This window comes from Oncorhynchus tshawytscha, linkage group LG07 (assembly GCF_018296145.1).
Source record: "Oncorhynchus tshawytscha isolate Ot180627B linkage group LG07, Otsh_v2.0, whole genome shotgun sequence".
NCBI lineage: Eukaryota > Metazoa > Chordata > Actinopteri > Salmoniformes > Salmonidae > Oncorhynchus > Oncorhynchus tshawytscha.
Window position 1 is genome coordinate 61,422,670 of NC_056435.1, and position 20,258 is coordinate 61,442,927.

General features: G+C 43.7%; 2 protein-coding genes across 6 annotated transcripts in view; one reads left to right on the plus strand and one right to left on the minus strand.

Moving 5' to 3' along the window:
- Positions 1 to 14,263, plus strand: part of LOC112246205 (carbohydrate sulfotransferase 11-like) — an 86,863-nt gene extending 72,600 nt beyond the window's left edge. Inside the window, exons 1-2 of one of the 2 annotated variants that reach the window (XM_024414504.2) lie at positions 4,830 to 5,231; positions 12,483 to 14,263. In XM_024414504.2, coding sequence (XP_024270272.1) covers positions 5,039 to 5,231; positions 12,483 to 13,342 — 1,053 coding nt within the window. In that variant the 5' untranslated portion in view covers positions 4,830 to 5,038 and the 3' untranslated portion in view covers positions 13,343 to 14,263. Of the gene's footprint in view, positions 1 to 4,829; positions 5,232 to 12,482 lie in introns of those variants that run through there. The other variant, XM_024414506.2, reaches the window with a different exon arrangement.
- LOC112246202 (cytosolic 10-formyltetrahydrofolate dehydrogenase-like) overlaps positions 1 to 20,258 on the minus strand; it is a 46,612-nt gene that overhangs the window by 12,251 nt on the left and 14,103 nt on the right. For all 4 annotated transcript variants that reach the window (XM_024414499.2, XM_024414497.2, XM_024414498.2 and 1 more), the window contains exons 8-12: positions 3,854 to 3,979; positions 3,592 to 3,683; positions 939 to 1,086; positions 549 to 668; positions 236 to 363 (exon numbers count right to left, since the gene is read on the minus strand). In XM_024414499.2, the coding sequence (XP_024270267.1) occupies positions 236 to 363; positions 549 to 668; positions 939 to 1,086; positions 3,592 to 3,683; positions 3,854 to 3,979 (614 nt within the window). The remainder of the gene's footprint in view (positions 1 to 235; positions 364 to 548; positions 669 to 938; positions 1,087 to 3,591; positions 3,684 to 3,853; positions 3,980 to 20,258) is intronic.

The window sequence follows — 20,258 nt, forward strand, 5'->3', positions numbered from 1 at the left end:
ATCCTGTGTATCTTATAGACCCAGCGACACATGGTTGAATGCCTTGTATAGTTGCCTGCATTTGAATGTTTCAAAGACCACCTGTATTATTATATGTGGCTGGGTCTTAGTCTTGTGTTGCATCAGAAATGGAGCCCTATTTGGAACCTATGGGCCCTATTCCCTATGGATCCAGGTTAAAAGTACTGCGCTATAATAGGATGCTATTTTACATGCTTGTTTCTAATAGACTGACTTATATAGGAGTCTGCCTCTGTCTCTGGGGTTTATCTTTCCCCACTCTCCCTCCTCGAACGCCTCCTTGGCGGCCGCTACAGCTCGGTCCACGTCACTGGCTTGAGCTAAAGACACATCACAGATAGCCTAAAGAGAGAGCGAGAGAGATGGGAAACACAGACACACAAACACACATACTGTAAGAGTGATATAGTCACTTAATTTGTCATCGTCTGAGACAAACCAAATTGGTGCGAGCAGATCAAGTTATTAAGACCTTTAGGAAAACCATGGATCAGACATTAGTGGACAAGTGAAAGCTAGCTCCCTACTGTTCCATCTGTGGGGTTGATGGTCTTGTACGTCTTCCCTCCCTCTGCGTCCACAAACTCCCCGTTGACGAAGAGCTGGTGGGGCATCCGGATGGTCATGTTGTTGATGTTCTTCTCCACCTAGTTACAGGACATTTACATTATGCTACCTAATCCAAAGGCCTTTTCAGGCTTGTTGTGTTCTTCCTTAGTGATCATGTTACTAACGCAGGAGACTGAAATAAGAACTGGAACGCCCTCCAAAGTTTCACTCCTGAACCTAACGGCCTACATTAGATTAGAGTATTGAGGATAATGCTGATTCTGGTGATAATAATGATGATGATGGTTATGATAATGATGAAGATAGAGGATCATAGTAATAATGACGATGATGAGGGTGACTCTTACGTAGTCAACGACCAGCTCCTCCTCGTCGTCCTCCCCTCGGAGCTTCTTCACACACATCTGGATGAAGTCCTGGAAGGTGGTGTTCATGTACACGTCCTCATTCTGCAGCTGACACCCACTGGCCCTCAGCTTCACCTCCTCCACCAGCCTGACAACAAAACATAGGATTAACTTTATTGTACCAGAAGTAAAATATCATACTTTTTCATCAACGTCTAATTTTATGTATGCTTTGGAGTTACTTACTTACTGCAGAGAGAGGGGAGATGGAGGGGGAGTGGGGGATGGGGCTAGGGTGAGGTGGGGCAGTGAGAGGGTGTGGAGAGCGAGAGTGAGGGAGGGAAGCAAAGGAGGTGGTAGGGATGAAATAGGTGGTAGGGGTGAGATAGGGATGAAGGAGGTGGTAGGGATGAGGTAGGGATGAAATAGGTGGTAGGGGTGAGATAGGGATGAGGGAGGTGGTAGGGGTGAGGTAGGGATGAAGGCGTGGTAGGGGCGAGGTAGGGATGAAGGTGGTGGTAGGGGTGAGGTAGGGATGAAGGAGGTGGTAGGGGTGAAGGAGGTGGTAGGGATGAAGGGAGTGGTAGGGGTGAGGTAGGTGGTAGGGGTGAGGTAGGTGGTAGGGGTGAAGGAGGTGGTAGGGGTGAAGTAGGTGGTAGGGGTGAGGTATGGATGTAGGAGGTGGTAGGGGTGAGGTAGGGATGAATGAGTTGGTAGCGGTGAGGTAAGGGTGAAGAAGTTGGTAGGGGTGAGGTAGGAGGGAAGACGGTGGTAGGGATGAAGGAGAATGTAGGGGTGAGGTAGGGATGAAGGGAGTGGTAGGGGTGAGGTAGTGATGGAGGTGGTAGGGGTGAGGTAGGGATGAAGGAGGTGGTAGGGGTGAGGTAGGGATGAAGGAAGTGGTAGGGGTGAGGTAGGGATGAAGGAGGTTGTAAGGGTGAGGTAGGGATGAAAGAGGTTGTAGGGATGAAGGGATTGGTAGGGGTGAGGTGGGCATGAAGGAAGTGGTAGGGGTGAGGTAGAGATGTAGGAGGTGGTAGGTGTGAGGTAGTGATGTAGGGTTGAGGTAGGGATGTATGAGATGGTAGAGGTGAGGTAGTGATGAAGGAGGTGGTAGGGTTGAGGTAGTGATGAAGGTGGTAGGGGTGAGGCAGGGATGAAGGAGTTGGTAGGGATGAGGCAGGGATGAAGGAAGTGGTAGGGGTGAGGTAGGGGTGAAGAAGCTGATAGGGTTGAAGGACTTGGTAGGGGTGAGGTAGGGATGTAGGAGGTGGTAGGGGTGAGGTAGGGATGAAGGAAGTGGTAGGGGTGAGATAGTGATGAAAGAGTTGGTAGGGATGAGGCAGGGGCAAATTAGGTGGTAGGGGTGAGGTAGGGATGAAGAAGGTGGTAGGGGTGAGCTATAGATGAAGGAGGTTGTAGGGGTGAGGTAGTGATGAAGGAGGTTGTAGGGGTGAGGTAGGGATGTAGGAGGTGGTAGGGGTGAGGCAGGGATTAAGGCGGTGGTAGGGGTGAGGGAGTTGGTAGGGGTGAAGGAGGTGGTAGTGGTGAGGGAGTTGATAAGGGGTGAGGTAGGGGTGAAGAAGTTGATAGGGGTGAAGGAGTTGGTAGGGGTGAGGTAGGAGGGAAGAAGGTGTTAGGGGTGAGGTATGGGTGAATGAGTTGGTAGGGGTGAGGTAGGGATGAATGAGGTGGTAGGGATGTAGGAGGTGGTAGGAGTGAGGCAGGGATGGAGGAGGTGGTAGGGGTGAGGTAGTGATGAAGGAGGTGGTAGGGGTGAGGTAGTGATGAAGGAGGTGGTAGGGGTGAGGTATAGATCAAGGAGGTTGTAGGGGTGAGGTAGGGATGAAGGAGGTGGTAGGGGTGAGATAGTGATGAAGGAGGTGGTAGGGGTGAAGGAGGTGGTAGGGGGAAGGGAGTTTGTAGGGGTGATGGAGGTGGTAGGAGTGAGATAGTGATGAAGGAGGTGGTAGGGGTGAGGTAGTGATGAAGGAGAGGGTAGGGGTGAATGAGGTGGTAGGGATGAAGGAGCTTGTAGAGGTGAGGTATGGATGAATGAGGTTGTAGAGGTGAGGTAGGGATGAATGAGGTGGTAGGGGTGAGGTAGGGATGAAGGAGCTCGTAGAGGTGAGGTAGGGATGAAGGAGGTTGTAGACGTGAGGTAGGGATGAATGAGGTGGTAGGGATGAAGAAGGTGGTAGGGGTGAAGGAGCTCGTAGAGGTGAGGTAGGGATGAATGAGGTTGTAGATGTGAGGTAGGGATGAAGGAGGTTGTAGATGTGAGGTAGGGATGAATGAGGTGGTAGGGGTGAGGTAGGGATGAATGAGGTGGTAGGGATGAAGAAGGTGGTAGGGGTGAAGGAGATGGTAGAGGTGAGGTAGGGATGAATGAGGTGGTAGGGGTGAGGTAGGGATGAATGAGGTGGTAGGGATGAAGGAGGTGGTAGGGGTGAAGGAGATGGTAGAGGTGAGGTAGGGATGAAGGGAGTGAGGAATGGGGAAGAGGTGGCATTCAACTCCAGCTGCTGTAATGTGTTTCCCTTTTCATCGTAATCATTGATAGAAAAAAACATTTCCCACTTGGTGTACTGTCTAAAACCCATTGACTTGCACCCTTTGACCTGTTAGATGTCCATGCTGGTGTGTTGTTTACCTGACCACGTCCATAGACGCAGCCCCAGACTTGAAGAAGTCAGTGGAGTCCTCGATGGCATCCACATTAGTCAAGATGCTCTTCCACACACCCTGTCAATGGGACAAGACAACACTGTAAACACTGGTCTGGAGTCAGTTTATCAAGGGTTAAGGTGAGAGATAAACATTTACATTTACAACCTTGTTCAAATTAGCTGAAAAAGCAGTGTAAGACAGATAGATCCAATAGTAAAGTGTTAGTATTTTTTTTCTTTTCTTACCCTCATTTGCTCAGCGAAGGTTTTCTCCTCCTCAGTGAGCTCCACAGAAGCGCTGCTCCCAGAGCTGAAATACCTTGCCGCCGCGATCATCTTCCCATCCTCAAACTGCAGGTTCTTCACTAGCAACTGGACAGAGAGACATCATGCTGTTCAACATGTCTGCATGCACTGGTTTAGTTTGTTTCAAACCGTCCAAAGTCATGCCATTATAATACACTGAATCAGGATTCAACTATCTATTCAGCTGGTTTCACATTAGGGAAAGGGAAAGGGAGATACCTAGTCATGCAGTACTAGGACAGTGACCAGAGAGATTCTTACTGTCTTTGGAGCTACCATAATGTTAACCAATAGCCATAGTGCAGCACAAGTTCCTGTCTGGGTAGTGGGTTTGGAAGAAATAGCGATTTGAGAGTCTGTCTGTGCTGAACATTTGAACCAAAAATAAAAGATAAGGAGACGTGTACTTGGATTACGGAGAAGGAATGGAGAGAAAGAGTGGGGCAGAGGAGGTCGAAGAGAGAGAGGAAGGAGGAGGGTGAGGTTGAATTGGTATTAAAAAAAAATAAAAAAGGGAAGATGGTTTAGTTGAAGAAGAATGGTAGAAAAGTGTAAGCAGATTGAGCAGGATCAAAGACGGGAGGAGAAATGGAAGTTGAAGAAACCTTGTCGATGTTTGTACCATGTTTTGTGCTGCTAGCATGTTGTGCTGCTGCCATGTTGTGTTGCTACCATGTAGCTGTCTTGTTGTGTTGCTACCATCCTATGTTTCCATGTGTTGCTGCCATGCTATGTTGTTGTCTTAGGTCTCTCTTTATGTAGTGTTGTGGTGTCTCTCTTGTCGTGATGTGTGTTTTGTCCTATTTTATTTTATCTTTTATTTTTAATCCAAGCCCCTATGCCCGCAGGAGGCCTTTTGCCTTTTGGTAGGCAGTCATTGTTAACTGACTTGCCTAGTTAAATAAAGGTTAAATAAAAAATAAAACACTTCGTTTCCACTCCGGACAACAGGTGGCGATATAGTGCGGTATTGGGTTGCCGTGCACGCACTGTTAAATAGTAGAGTTAGCAGTGTTTACTTCCGGGGTCTCGGACTGGCACATTTCACAAGGATTAAAATAAAATAAAAAAGCTTTACATTTATTTACCTTGCTAATAAAATACAAGCAACAGTGTATTTACAATATGTCAAAAATGCAATTGCTCAATATGTTTCTGCGCGAGAGATTGACAGCGGCTGCTGTTGAGATATTTGGAGTAGTTGAAAAGACGATAGTGGAGTATCAAGAAGAAATCACCCGTTCGAAGGAAGAGAACGAACGTTTACAGAAAATGTTGGATATGGTCATTAAACCTCATGTCAAGTTACATAGAGCAGGTTTGTAACGGCGACTATTTCAATGTACTGTTTGACTGGCTTTTAGTCTACTCTATGTCACTGCCCTCGCGATGCTTGCTATGATTAAAAATATCGTCCCCAGGGTCAGGGATCATCAACTGAATTCAGCCGCGGGCCGATTGTTGGTCAGGGGGCTGGAACTTAATTACAAATAATTTGTAGACTGCAACTTTACCGCAAGAAGCCCAAACAGATAATACTTGACAAAAACATAATCATTTCAAACATTGCTTTTGTACATTTGTGTACGATCATATATATATATATATATATATATATATATATATATATATATATATATATATATATATATATATATATACACACACTACATGACTATAAGTATGTGGACACCTGCTCGTCGAACATCTCATTCCAAAATCATGAGCATTAATATGGAGTTAGTCCCCCCCACTCTTCTGGGAAGGCTTTCCACTAGATGTTGGAACATTGCTGCAGGGGCTTCCATTCAGCCACAAGAGCATTTGTGAGGTTGGGCGATTAGGCCTGGCTCGCAGTCGGCATTCCAATTCAACCCAAAGGTGTAAGATGGGGTTGAGGTCAGGGCTCTGTGCAGGCCAGTCAAGTTCATCCATACCAATCTCGATAAACCGTTTCTGTATGGACATCGCTTTGTGTACGGGGGCATTGTCATGCTGAAACAGAAAAGAACCTTCCCTAAACTGTTGCCATAAAGTTGGAAGCACAGAATCGTTTTGACTCTAGAATGTCATTGTATGCTATAGCGTTAACAGTTCCCTTCACTGGAACCAAGGGGCCTAACCCAAACTAATATTCCTCCTCCACCAAACTTTACAGTTGGCACTATGCATTCGGGGAGGTAGCGTTCTCCTGGCATCCGCCAAACCCAGATTCGTCCATTGGACTGATAGATGGTGGAGCGCGATTCATCACTCCAGAGAATGCATTTCCACTGCTCCAGAGTCCATTGGCGGCAAGCTTTTCACCACACCAGCCGACGCTTGGCATTGTGCATGGTGATCTTGGGCTTGTGTGCGGCTGCTCTGCCATGGAAACCGATTTCATGACGCTCCCGACTAATAGTTATTTTGCTGACGTTGCTTCCAGGGGCAGTGTGGAACTCGGTAGTGAGTGTTGCAACAGAGGAAAGACTACTTTTATGCACTTCAGTGGTCCTGTTCTGTGAGCTTGTGTGGCCTACCACATTGTGGCTCCTAGACATTTCCACTTCACAATAACAGCACTTAAAGTTGACAAGGGCAGAAATGTGACTAACTGACTTGTTGGAAAGGTAGCATCCTATGACGGTGCCATGTTGAAAGTCACTGAGCTCTTCAGTAAGGCCATACTACTGCCAGTGTTTGTCTCCGGAGATTGCATGGCGGTGTGCTCGATTTTATACACCTGTCAGAAACAGGTGTGGCTGATGTAGCTGAATCCACTCATTTGTGTCCACATACTAGTGTTTGTATTATGCGGGGTAATACTTTGGAACATATTTACAGTCATGTCCAACAATTTTAAAAAATGTAAGTTTTTGTGCAGAAAGCTTGGGGGGCGGGGGAAATAAAATCACCTACGGGCCAAATTCGTCCCACGGGAGGGCAGTTGGGGAACCCTGGCCTAGTCAGACATTATTGTTCCAGCTGGCTTCAGTGCCTTCAGAATGTATTAACACCCCTTGACTTTTTCCACATTTGGTTGTTTTACAGCCTGAATTTAAAATGGATTAAATTTACATTTTGTGTTACTGGCCTACACACAATACCCCATAATGTCAAAGCAGAATTATGTTTTTAGACATTTTTACAAATAAAACATTTAAAAGCTGAAATGTCTTGAATCAACAAGTATTCAACCCTTTTGTTATCGGGAAACTATACTTAAGTTAACGGGCAAAAATGTGCTTTACAAGTCACATAATTTGCATGGACTCACACATAATAGTGCTTAACAGGATGTTTGACTGACTACCTCATTTCTGTACCCTACACATATAATTATCTGTAAGGTCCCTCAGTTGAGTAGTGGATTTCAAACACAGATTAAACTACAAAGACCAGGGAGGTTTTTCCAATGCCTCGCAAAGAAGGGCATCTATTGGTAGATGGGTAAAAATTTAAAAAAGCAGACATTGAATATCCCTTTGAGCATGGTGAAGTTATTCATTACACATTGGATGGTGTACAAACACCCAGTCACTACAAAGATACAGGTTTCCTTCCTAACTCAGTTGCCGGAGAGGAAGGAATCCGCTCAGGGATTTCACCATGAGGACAATGGTGACTTTATAATACACTGAACAAAAATATAAAACGCAACATGTAAAGTGTTGGTCCCATGTTTCATAAGCTGAAATAAAAGATCCCAGAAACTTTCCATATGCACAAAGTGTATTTCTCTCAAATTTAGTGCACAAATTTGTTTTCATCCCTAGTAATTAGCATTTCTCATTAGCCAAGATATGCCACACCTGCCAGGTGGATAGATTATCAAGAAGCTGATTAAACTGCATGATCATTACACAGTTGCACCTTGTGCTGGGGACAATAAAAGGCCACTCTAAAATGTGCAGTGTCTAGTTTTGTCACACAACACAATGCCACAGAGGTCTCAAGTTTTGAAGGCGTGTGCAATTGGCATGCTGACTGCAGGAATGACCACCAGAGGTGTTTGCAGAGAATTTACTTTTCAGTTCTCTACCATAAGCTGCCTCCAACGTTGTTTTACCCTATTTAGAGATGCATGTTCGTGGACGATGAACAATAGTGTCTTGGTGACAACATGACCGAGCAGCTTAGATTACTGTTTGATTTGAGAAGGGCGCTCCTCACTCACCACTTTTGTCACTGGCCATAGGCCGGTGCACCCGTATGAATCAAGGTTAATAGAACTCCCTCAGTGAGAGAAGATTTTAAATAGACAAGATGGCAGAGTCCACATTGTTGGATTACTTCATGGAGCAAATGTTGGTTTAATAATGGAGCGTTTTCTAAGTTCAAACGAAACTCCTGCAACTAGACATGGATGTTTAGAACACATACAGTACCAGTCAAAAGTTTGGACACACCTACTCATTCAAGTTTTAAAAAAAACAACTATTTTCTACATTGTTGAATAGTGAAAACAAACTATGAAATAACACACATGGTAACCAACCACATGTAGTAACCAAAAAAGTGTTAAACAAATCAAAATATTTGAGATTCTTCAAAGTAGCCACCCTTTTTGTCTTGACCGTGTTGCACACACTTGGCATTCTCTCAACCAGCTTCATGAGGAATGCTTTTCCAACAGTCTTGAAGGAGTTCCACATATGCTGAGGTCTTGTTGGCTGCTTTTCCTTCACTCTGCTGTCCAACTCATCCCAAACCATCTCAATTGGTTTAAGGTCGGGTGATCTGTTGCAGCACTCCATCACTCTCATTCTTGGTCGTCTCTTAACAGTTGATATGTGTCTGTTACTTGAACTTTGAAGCATTTATTGGGCTGCAATCTGAGGTGCAGTTAACTCTAATGAACTTATCAACTGCAGCAGAGGTAACTCTGGCTCTTCCTTTCCTGTGGCGGTCCTCAAGAGAGCCAGTTTCATCATAGCGCTTGATGGTTTTTGAGACTACATTTGAAGAAACTTTCAAAGTTCTAGAAATGTTCCGGATTGACTGACCTTCGTGTCTTAAAGTAATGATGGACTGTAATTTTTCTTTGCTAATTTGAGCTCTTGCCATAATATGGACTTGGTTTTTACCAAATAGGGCTATAGTCTGTGAATACCCTCCTACATTGTCACAACACAACTGATCGGCTCAAACGCATTAAGGAAAGAAATTCCACAAATTAATTTAACAAGGTACACCTGTTAATTGAGATTACATTCCAGGTGACTACTTCATGAAGCTGGTTGAGAGAATGCCAAGAGAGTGCAAAGCTGTCAAAGGCTGGCTACTTTCTAGAATCTCAAATATAAAATATATTTGGATTTGTTTGACACTTTTTTTGGTTACTACATGATTCCATATGTGTTATTTCTTAGTTTTGATGTCCTCACTATTATTCTACAATGTAGAAAATAGTACAAATAAAGAAAAACCCTGGAATGAGTAGGTGTGTCCAAACTTTTGACTGGTACTGTATGTTGTCTTCCAAGTAAGGAATTGGGGAAGTCTCATCAAGTAGAGATTGGTCAAAAATATCCAGTGCTATGCTTAACATTACCTACTTCATAACACCGATCAGCAACCTGGAATAGTAACAATGGCTGTGTTTGTAATGGCGAGCTTGCTGCAAACCTATAATGTCTGTCACTTTACTTGTCCCCTGTTACCAGTCAATCAACTTGCTAGAACCCAATATCTTGGAAGATTTGGTTTTTGTAATTAAACATGCATTGTTACATAAGGTCCAATGTAGCCATTTTTATCCCAATATCAAATCATTTCTGGGTAACAGTTAAGTACATTTCTGTGATTGTTTTCAAATAAATGGTCTTAAAGAAACAAAAAAAACGTCTTAGGAAAGGGCAATTTCTCAAACAAGAATTTAGTTAGGACTGACTAGTGGGGAGGGTAAAACTGAAAACTAGCTGTTATTGGCAGAGAGGTTTCTTATTGGTCTATTAACTAATTTACATGTGACATTTCCGGCAGTCTTTTCAAATGGCTCTTACACAACAAAACGGCATTTATCATTTTCATAATTTCACAGTATTATTCCAACGTCATAGTGTGGAAATATACACTTACACCCCCCTCCCCTCCCCTCCCTCAGAACAGCCTCAATTCGTCAGGTCATGGAACTGGCGACAAAAGCTAGGTGTCAAAAGCGTTCCACAGGGATGCTGACCTATGTTGACACAAATGCTTCCTACAGTTGTGTCAAGTTGGCTGGATGTCCTTTGGGTGGTGGACCATTGTTGATACATACGGGAAGCGATTGACCGTGAACTCCAGCATCATTGCAGTTCTTGACACAAACCGATTGTGTATGTGTGCCATTCAGGGGGTGACTGGGCAAAATATTGAAGTGCCTTTGAACGGGGTATGGTAGTCGGTGCTAGGCGCACCGGTTTGTGTCAGGAACTGCAATGCTGTTGAGTTTTTCACGCTCAACTAGGGCTGGGCGGTATACAATATTTTACTATATACCGGTATTTATGCACGGACCGGTATGTTTTTTTTTTACTTTACCTTCTACAACGGTATTTAAATGTTTGGTTTGTTAAATGTGATACACTGTGTGTAATGTCCACTTTTATAGTTTACTCCGCTACTCGAGTCATCCCTCTCCGGTCTCTCTCTCTCTCTCGCCATGCCGCTTTCCGCACAGACCTGTCACTCAAGGAGCGCATTTGTTGTTGCTTGACCATGAGACACTTTCGTTCAGTCTGCATGGTCAATGCAGCACATACAACAATGTTGATGACAATGATATTGTTTCCACTTTGATCTTAATATAAATCCACAAGCGTTCTATGATTACAATATTAGTTTGTATTTTCTTAGCAAGTTAAGCTAATTCGTGTTAGCCACAATGCTAAACGCTTGTTAGCTGGCTAGCTAACTAGCTGGCTAGTACTTTTATTAGCTAGTTAGCTGGCTAGCTAATAAAAGTACTGAGTCAGAGCAAACATAGCTAGCTAATACAGCCTGATACCAGTACTGGTGGAGGCTTAAAATCAGCATGTTGTTTGTGCAACAGTATCTTCTAAATCAAAGAGGAATAGACGAAGCATGAACAGAGTTGTATATGGCTGCCTTTTCCTGTTACCCTCCTTGCCTATGGAATAGCCTGCAGGCTAAACTTAAACTTGTCCCCCTGTCGCCCTTTTCCTGTTACCCTCCTTGCCTATGGAATAGCCTGCAGGCTAAACTTAAACTTGTCCCCCTGTCGCCCTTTTCCTGTTACCCCCCTTGCCTATGGAATAGCCTGCAGGCTAAACTTAAACTTGTCCCCCTGTCGCCCTTTTCCTGTTACCCTCCTTGCCTATGGATTATAAACAATTTTAAATATTTATTGAGGATTTTATTTTGTATTGATTATTGCTGTCGCCCTTTTCCTGTTACCCTCCTTGCCTATGGAATAGCCTGCAGGCTAAACTTAAACTTGTCCCCCTGTCGGGTAATGCTGTCGCCCTTTTCCTGTTAGTTCTTAAACTTGTCCCCCTGTGCTGTTAGGTTATTCCCCTATGTGTAAATGTAATCTGTTTCTGTATTTTTGTGTGTTATTTGTGATCGCTTTGTTGGTCTTGTGTAGTTTCTTAATCATTGTACCTAAACTGTATGTGTAAACATGTATATGCAGGGCCCAGCTGTAAAAGAGACCTTAGTCTCAGTCTGTGTTCCTTGTTGAAATAAAGGTATAATAATATGTTGGCTATATGAATAAAGATTTAATGTAGCCAAAGATTATAGGGTCCCCTAGGAAACACTGTACATCACTTTGGTTCCTACCCTGTCACAATAACTCATCCAAGGCATTTTTTTCAAACAAGACTGTATTGAAAGTGCCCACTATTATTTATATTCTAACTATAGAATTAGAATAAACATTCTATTTCCATGATTCCAAAAGTTCACCCAAGTGTTTTGATCTAAATTGCAATTGCAACATTTGGTTAAAAATAACACCTAGTATTTTTGCCCATATCATGGCAGTGTGGAAATTATCTGCAGGAAATGCAGAAATTGATGGAAATTTAGGAAATTATTTCAGGTTGAAGTTGAATTGAAAAGTATAAAACAATCAGAATGGAGAAAGACCCATTGAAATAATTTAGAATATGTGTTGCCACCGTAGGGTCACACACTACTCATAAAGCAAATGTACAACTTTTATTATTAATCAAAAACATAAAATATTGTCAAATTTGAAAAATACCATGATATGATATTTTGGCCATAACGCCCAGCCCTACACTCAACAGTTTCCCGTGTGTATCATGGATGGTCCACCACCCAAAATACATCCAGTCAACTTGGCACAATTGTGGCAACCATTGAAGTCAACATGGGCCAGCATCCCTGTGGAATGCTTTCGACACCTTGTAGAATCCATTCCCCAATGAATTGAGGCTGTTCTATTGGCAAAAGGGGGAGTGCAACTCAATATTAGGAAGGTGTTCCTAAATGTTTTGTACACTCAGTATATATAAAATAAAGGAAAATCACATTTTTGAACGCACTTGGCCTTTAAACATTGACAATATGAATGTCTATCTATTAAATAACATTTGCCTGTCCTTCCCTCCAGACCCTAGGCAGCTCCATGACTCTGAAGAAGAGGTTCCCCTTGAGCAGGAGTGGAGGAGGGAAAGTTCAGAGCTCACACAAAGTACAGAGGAACAGGACCTCAGGACCAATCTGGGAGAAGAGCAAATGCAAGGGCCTGAGACTCATGGTCATAACATAGAGTTCGGGTTCACTCCTCCTTGTGTGAAAGGTGATTTTGTCCAGGACCCTTGGCCCTCACACCTTTTCCAAACCCAAATTGTGGAAGACAATGAGACGAATAATCTATCAAGCACCCTAGTGGAACACATTAAAACAGAACCTGATGGAGAGGACTATGGAGTACTAACGAGTGACCCACAGCTCATGTTTGCAGTAAACGCACACTGTTCAGCAGCTCCAAGTGAAAACATGCATGGAACAGAGATTGGAGGCCCTCTGCAACGGAAAACAAAGACAGGAAGACCATTCAGACATATAGGAACGCTGTCTGAACTTAAGAAGAGACGCGCTTTGTATGAGCGATTTCGTTGCCATGTCTGTGGAAAAGGGTTCCCAGCAAGGAATGGTCTGGGAGACCACATGACAACTCATACAGGGGAGAGACCACACAGCTGTCACCTCTGTGGGAAAGGTTTCAAAGTGAAGAGTCATCTGAAAGAGCATATCAGGGTTCACACAGGAGAGAAACCCTTTGTCTGCCCAGTCTGTGGGAAAGCGTTCAGGCAGGACGCCCATATGAAAGGACATTTGAGGGGGACTCACAAGGAGAAACCATACAGATGCCATGATTGTGGCGAAAGCTTCAGTCAGATGGGAGAGATGCAAGTGCATAGGACAGTGTGCTGTGGTCCAATTGTCCTGGGCCCAAATTTGATGTAACTTTTACTCCCTTGATGCCTTCGGTGACCAGGACGTTTTAGACTTGCAGCCATGATAAGGACTATTCAAATGTGTTATTGAACAAACAAAGGAAGAATGATCTGTCCACAGTTATAAAGGTTTGAGAGAGCATCTCCTATATTTGTCAAAATTCATAAATGGGAGGGAGTTTCCAGAAAAAATGTAGCCTATGTGGTTGTCTGTATGTGGTGGTTGGCAAGTTTGTGTCCCATGAGAAATAGTTGTCAATGTAAGTAGTTCTCTGGTACCTCATATTGTATACATATACCCAAAAAATATTTGTGGAGCAATTTGAGTCCCTGATTGAGAGGTATGTGACCCATTTTGTGGGCTGTGTCTAATATCAATAATATCCTGTATATCTTGGATATCATTTCTCCCCTCCTGTTAGCTTTCTATGTGTTTTTGTGAGAGTGGAAGACATTCTCAATTTTGGAGAATCTCTCATAAGATGGGTAAAAGTAATGTACAACAATCCTTTATGTACAATTAATAAATAAATGGTTACTTCTGAGAACTTTGAATTGTCAAGAGGTGTAAAACAAGGTTGCCCTCTATCACCATAACTATTTATATGGCCATTGAACTGTTAGCTTTAAAAGATAACATTAAGGGGCTAAAAATGAAGGAAATAGAGATGAGTATCAATAGGCCAATGATTAAAGTTATCTTGAGTCCTCAATCTTCAACCTTGAAGGGCCTTGTTGAGGACCTGGATAACTTCTCCAATTTCTCTGGACTAAAAAGTGTTATATTATGGATTGGGTCTCTAAAAGAAACTTTAAATTGTCATGTGGTCTCCCAATTAAATGGGCAGTTAGTGAAGTTGATGTGCTTGGTGTTTGAGTTTATTTTATTTTTACAGGGACAGTGCACATGAATCAACGTTTCAGTAAAAATGCCGGTTTTAGCCAGCCAGCTAATTTTCAACCGCAGTCCCTGGGCAGGTTATTAAAAACCATTACAATATAGACAATCATTGAGCAGTGAGCACACACAGAGCAACATAGGACAAGCAATATGTAGCATACAGACAGAGCAACATAGAGCAAAAAGCAGCAAGACAAAATTCATAAAAGCAACAAAGTGTTTCCACACCTCACAAGCTACAGACAACATGGAAAGCGGCAATACACAGCTAGGGATTATCATAAATCTGATTGACCTTTAGCCATGTTTTCATGCATTTTGTGAAAGTGTGATATGTGGTGCAGTGTATTCCAGATATGGGAAGCTCTCACAGAGAAAGTGGATTTACTAAAGGTGCTTTTCCTTAAGGAAACTAAGGTCATGGCAGACCTTGTGGATCTGCTGCCATATGTTTGGGTTTTCTGTTTAACAAAAATACTGAGTGGAGGGGGAGCCAGGCCATTTAGGATCTTGAATACAAGACATGTCGGTGTATTGCACAAGATTTTCCCAACTCAGGAGCTCATGCTTTCTGAGGATGTAACAATGATGGCTATTGGGCTTCCTATCAAGCATTTTGAGAGCCTGTTTGAGACAGGCAGACTGCATAGGTTTTAATGTTGCACAGCAAGCTTGGGCCCAACTAGTCAAGCTGTATGTTAATTGGGGGAGTATCATAGATTTTATGTACATTTTTGCTACCTCTGTAGTCAAACAATTTCGTATAAATCGGAAATTAGCTAGTTTGAATTTGGTTATTTGAATTACCTTTTTCACATGCTTTTTAAAAGAGATGTTGGAGTCAAGTATGATGCCATGGTACTTAAAATCCGATACCACCTGGTGCTTCTCCCCTGACACAGACATCTGGGTCAGTAGCATCTGTTGCCCTCTTTGTGAAGAACATGCAAACAGTTTTTTTCACATTGAGATGCAAACACGAGTCACTGAGCCACTTTGTAACCTGGACCATTACAGTAGTGAGTTCTTGTGCAACTTGTTGTTTGCTCTTTGCATGCACATATATCGCTATATCATCTGCATACAATTGAACTTCAGGCCCAGTACAGACAGAAGGCAGACCATTAATGTTCAGGCTGAACAGGAGGGGCCCCAGTATTGTTCCTTGGGGCACGCCCACATCATAGCTAAGAGTGGGCAACAGCTCATTGCTCACTCTGACACACTGAGTTCTGCCTTCAAGGTATGATTTCATCCATCTCAAGGCATCGAGGGAAAAGTTGAACAATTTTGTGATGAGAATCTCATGGTTAACAGTATCAAAAGCCTTCCTTAGGTCCAGAAACACAGCCCCAACAACGCCACCTTTATCCATCTTAGACTTCACATTTTCCAGAAGAAAGCAGTTGGCTGTTTATGTGGAGTGTTTCGCTCTGAAGCCAAACTGCATGGAGTGTAATGTGAAGGGGCTGTTGTTGAGGTGGGCAATCAGTTGTTTTGCTACACACTTTTCAACAACCTTTGACACCACAAGCAGTATACTAATGGGCCTGTGTGCATATCCTGGAAAAGTTAAGCAACTCATTTTGATTAAAAAAACAGAATCTTGAAACTGTGGAGGGAAAAACCTATCCATTTACAATAATATTACCCTGATTAATTATCTAGTGATATCGCAGTTTAAATATTTATTCTTGGATCTACTGACTCCAGGAGAAACCTTTTTCAAATCATGCGTGAAAAAAACATCACTTTCACAAATACCATACCCCACCCAAAACAATTATAACCTTCCATTCTTGTAATGTCTTGGTGATAAGATATTTGTGCATGTAACTTTCTCACTCATCACTATTCACAATTCAATCAGGACTATGCGTAATCATGGTAGCATCCAAATGAATGTAGAAGGGTTTAGAAACATTTTATTCTTATTTACAATAAAAGTGACTCCAAAATGACACAATAATATATTTACCATTTCATTTCTATTGGGCACAAAATGATCTGAAACACAACCAAAACAAACAGAAAATGCATCAAACAAGTTTGTAGAGTCACAAGCGTGATGTAATCATTGCATGCTAGCAATATGGGACCAAATACTACACTTTTGACACTTTAATACACAAGTGAATTTGTCCCAATACTTTTGGTCCCCTACAATGGGACTATGTTCAAAAAGTGCAGTAATCTCTAAACAGTTCACCCAATATGGATGAAAATACCCTCAAATTAAAGCTGACAGTCATTGTATCATTTCAAATCCAATGTGCTGGAGTAGAGTGCCAAAACAACAAAAACATGTGTCACAACAATTGACACATTTCGTTCATTTCAATTTAAGCTGTTATATAAAATACTTGCTACAAAAATAATGCTCAATATATGGGGCATTGAATAGTCAGCCTTGTGCAGACTCTGCCACGAGAAAACAGAATAAAGATTTTCTGATACTGTTCCTCGGTGGCTTGCTTTTGGAGTCTGGTCCAGGAATGATTGTTCTATCATAATATCAGGGTTCAGATGGACCTGCAAACTGTATTGTTAGAGGATCTGAAAAACCATGATCAGTGAGTGGGAAATATCATTATTATTTAGGACACTATTGGTAGAAATGTTACAAATAGGGAAGTTATGGACCCTTGTAATTCAGTAAAATGGATGGATATAATGCAAAAAATAAATAGCATAATGGCATACTGGGAAAAATCTGGGGCAGCAGCCTAGTGGTTAGAGCATTAGGCCAGTAACCAAAAGGTTGCTAGATCAAATCCCTGAGCTGATAAGGTAAAACATCTGTCGTTCTGCCCCTGAACAAGGCAGTTAACCCACTGTTCCTAGGCCGTCAATGTAAATAAGATTTTTTTTCTTAACTGACTTGCCTAGTTAAATAAAGGTTAAATAAATGTAAAAAATCTGTGGACATCGCAGGGTTGGAGTTAATGAATGGTGGATTGGCTACTGTGGTGAAAATCCATCACTCGAAGAAAGAGGAAATTAGGAATATATGTAAAATGATTTAACTACGGGTACTGTAAATGTGAGCGACAAGAGCTGTAAATAGCAGTAGAAGTATTGTTGTCCGTTAATTTACTCCAACCAGAGTAGGGATGATAGGGTAGGGGGAAAAAAGTGTGATTATACTGTATATAACATTTTTAAAAGCCAGAGGCATATCCTGTAGATTTTAGACCTGAGCCCTATACTACAAATGTAGTTTGAGGGGTTAGCGAGGTAACTTTGGTCACTGAGTTCAACTTGGAATAACCAGTACCACAAATGTGGCTCACATTTTAGCCTGGTAAATTTCTTTGGCATTGAGTCCTTCAGATCTAACCTCCTCTGGGGCAGGCTAAATACATTTATCCTGAATGAAGTGTCTGAGCTGCAAATCGAGGACCAATTAAATAATTTGAGGAAGACAACTGATTAAATATTGTATTTGTAAAAAATACATTGTCATGTTAAAATACCTAGCACATTACACTTAATAATTACAAATGCATGTGAAACTTCACACACAGTAAAACATATGGGGCGGCAGGGTAGTCTAGTGGTTAGAGCGTTGGACTAGTAACTGGAAGGTTTGCAAGTTCAAACCCCTGAGCTGACACGGTACAAATCTGTCATTCTGCCCAATTATTTTTATCATATGAGTGGGAAATAAGGTGATCGTGCATTGATAACCACACCTGTCACGACTTCTGCCGAAGTCGGCTCCTCTCCTTGTTCGGGCGGCGTTCGGCGATCGACGTCACCGGCTCTCTAGCCATCACCGCTCCATTTTTCACATGTCCATTTGTTTTGTCTTGTTCTATACACACCTGGTTTTCATTCCCCAATCAATCTACATGTATTTAGTCCTCTGTTCCCCATCATGTCTTTGTGTGTAATTGTTCATTGTTAACGGTGTATGTTCACGCGCGATACTTTTATAGTTTATGTTCTGTGTTTTTGGGCACTTATGTCATTTTCTGTGCCTGTTGTTGAACGGAATAAAAGTGCGCCTGTTTACTCTACTCTGCTCTCCTGCACCTGACTTCGTCTCCATTACACAGATTTAACAGAATTACACACCAAACGATGGAGTCAGCAGGAGCAGGTACCCCAGTTAGAAGAGTCGAGGAGCGCGTTCAGGAATATTCAGCTATGTTAAATCATCTTGGTGCCATGATGGATTGCGTTGTCCAGACCATGGACCGCTGGGAGAGACAGGAGGTCTCCCCAGTGCCTCAACCAGCACAACCGGGGTTCCCTCTACCCGTCCCGTCCGAAACCAGTCCCAGTGGGATTACGCCTCTCCCTTCCCAGGGAGTATGATGGGACGGCAGCACAGTGCCAGGGATTCCTATTACAACTGGACCTCTACCTGGCCACTGTGCATCCAGCTCCCTCGGGAAGGGAGAGAGTTTCTGCCCTCGTCTCATGCCTCTCAGGAAGAGCTCTGGAGTGGGCAAACGCCGTGTGGGGAGAAGGAGACACAGCGTTGGACCACTTCGAGGAGTTCACCCGTCGCTTCTGGGCCGTGTTCGACCATCCGCCCGAGGGTAGAGCGGCTGAGGAACGGCTCTTCCATTTAAGGCAGGGGACGAGGAGCGCCCAGGATTCTGCTGGTCACCCGCGGACGTCCAGAGGGGGCTCTGTCGGTGCCATCTTCCAGCACCCCCGCTTCAGTGCCCATGGAGTTGGGAGGGGCTGCTCGTAGGGAGACTGGAGGAGGGAGCCATCATCTGTGGCCGCAGAGGGCACACTGCCGGTCGGTGCTGTGTTGGTTCCTCTGGGAGTCGAGGCAACAGGCAGGGCACTCTGGCGTCACCCCAGGTGAGTTCGCACCACACTCATCCAGAGTCCTCTGTTGATCACCTGTTTGTATCCGTTTGTTTCCCTGATTCCCTCGCCCCCCCCGTATTCCCAACATAAGGCGCTCGTCGATTCAGGCGCAGCTGGGAATTTTATCAACAGAGCATTAGCCCTTAGTTTATGGATCTCCATTATTCCTGTAGTTAGACCTTTCCCGGTTCACGCTCTGGATAGTCAACCATTAGGGTCCGGGCTAATCAGGGGAGGCACCATCTCCCTGACCATGGTGACGCAGGGGGGTCACGAGGTAGAATCAGTCTCTTTCTCATGGACTGTCCTGTGTTTCCCGTGGTACTAGGCCTTCCCTGGTTAGCTCTTCATAACCCCACTATTTCCTGGCAACAGAGGGCTCTCATGGGGTGGCCGCGAGAGTGCTCGGGGAGGTGTGTAGGGGTTTCCATTGGTGCTACCACAGTGGAAAGTCCAGACCAGGTCTCCACCGTGCGCATCCCCCCAGAATATGCCGTTTTGGCTCTCGCCTTCTGTAAAAAGGCGGCGACTCAATTACCACCTCATCGACGGGGGGATTGCGCGCTAAATCTCCTGGCAGACGCTGCGCTTCCCAGGAGTCATGTGTATCCCCTGTCACAAGCGGAGACGGTGGCTATGGAGACATATGTTTCTGAATCCCTGCGTCAGGGGTACATTCGGTCCTCCACTTCACCCGCCTCCTCGAGTTTCTTTTTTGTGAAGAAGAAGGATGAAGGTCTACGCCCGTGCATTGACTATAGAAGTCTCAATCAAATCACGGTGAGGTACAGTTACCCGCTACCTCTTATCACCACAGCGATTGAGTCAATGCACAGGGCGTGCTTCTTCGCTAAACTGGATCTCAGGAGTGCGTATAACCTGGTGCGTACGAGTGGAAGACAGCGTTTAGTACCACCTCAGGGCATTATGAGTACTTAGTCATGCCGTACAGGTTGGATGAATGCTCCATCAGTTTTTTCAATCCTTTGTAGATGAGATTTTCAGGGACCTGCATGGGCAGGGTGTAGTGGTGTATATCAATGACATTCTGATATACTCCGCTACACGCGCCGAGCATGTGTCCTTTGTACGCAGGGTACTTGGACGACTGTTGGAGTATGACCTGTATGTCAAGGCTGAGAAATGCCTGTTCTTTCAGCAGGCCATCTCCTTCCTAGGGTATCCCATTTCC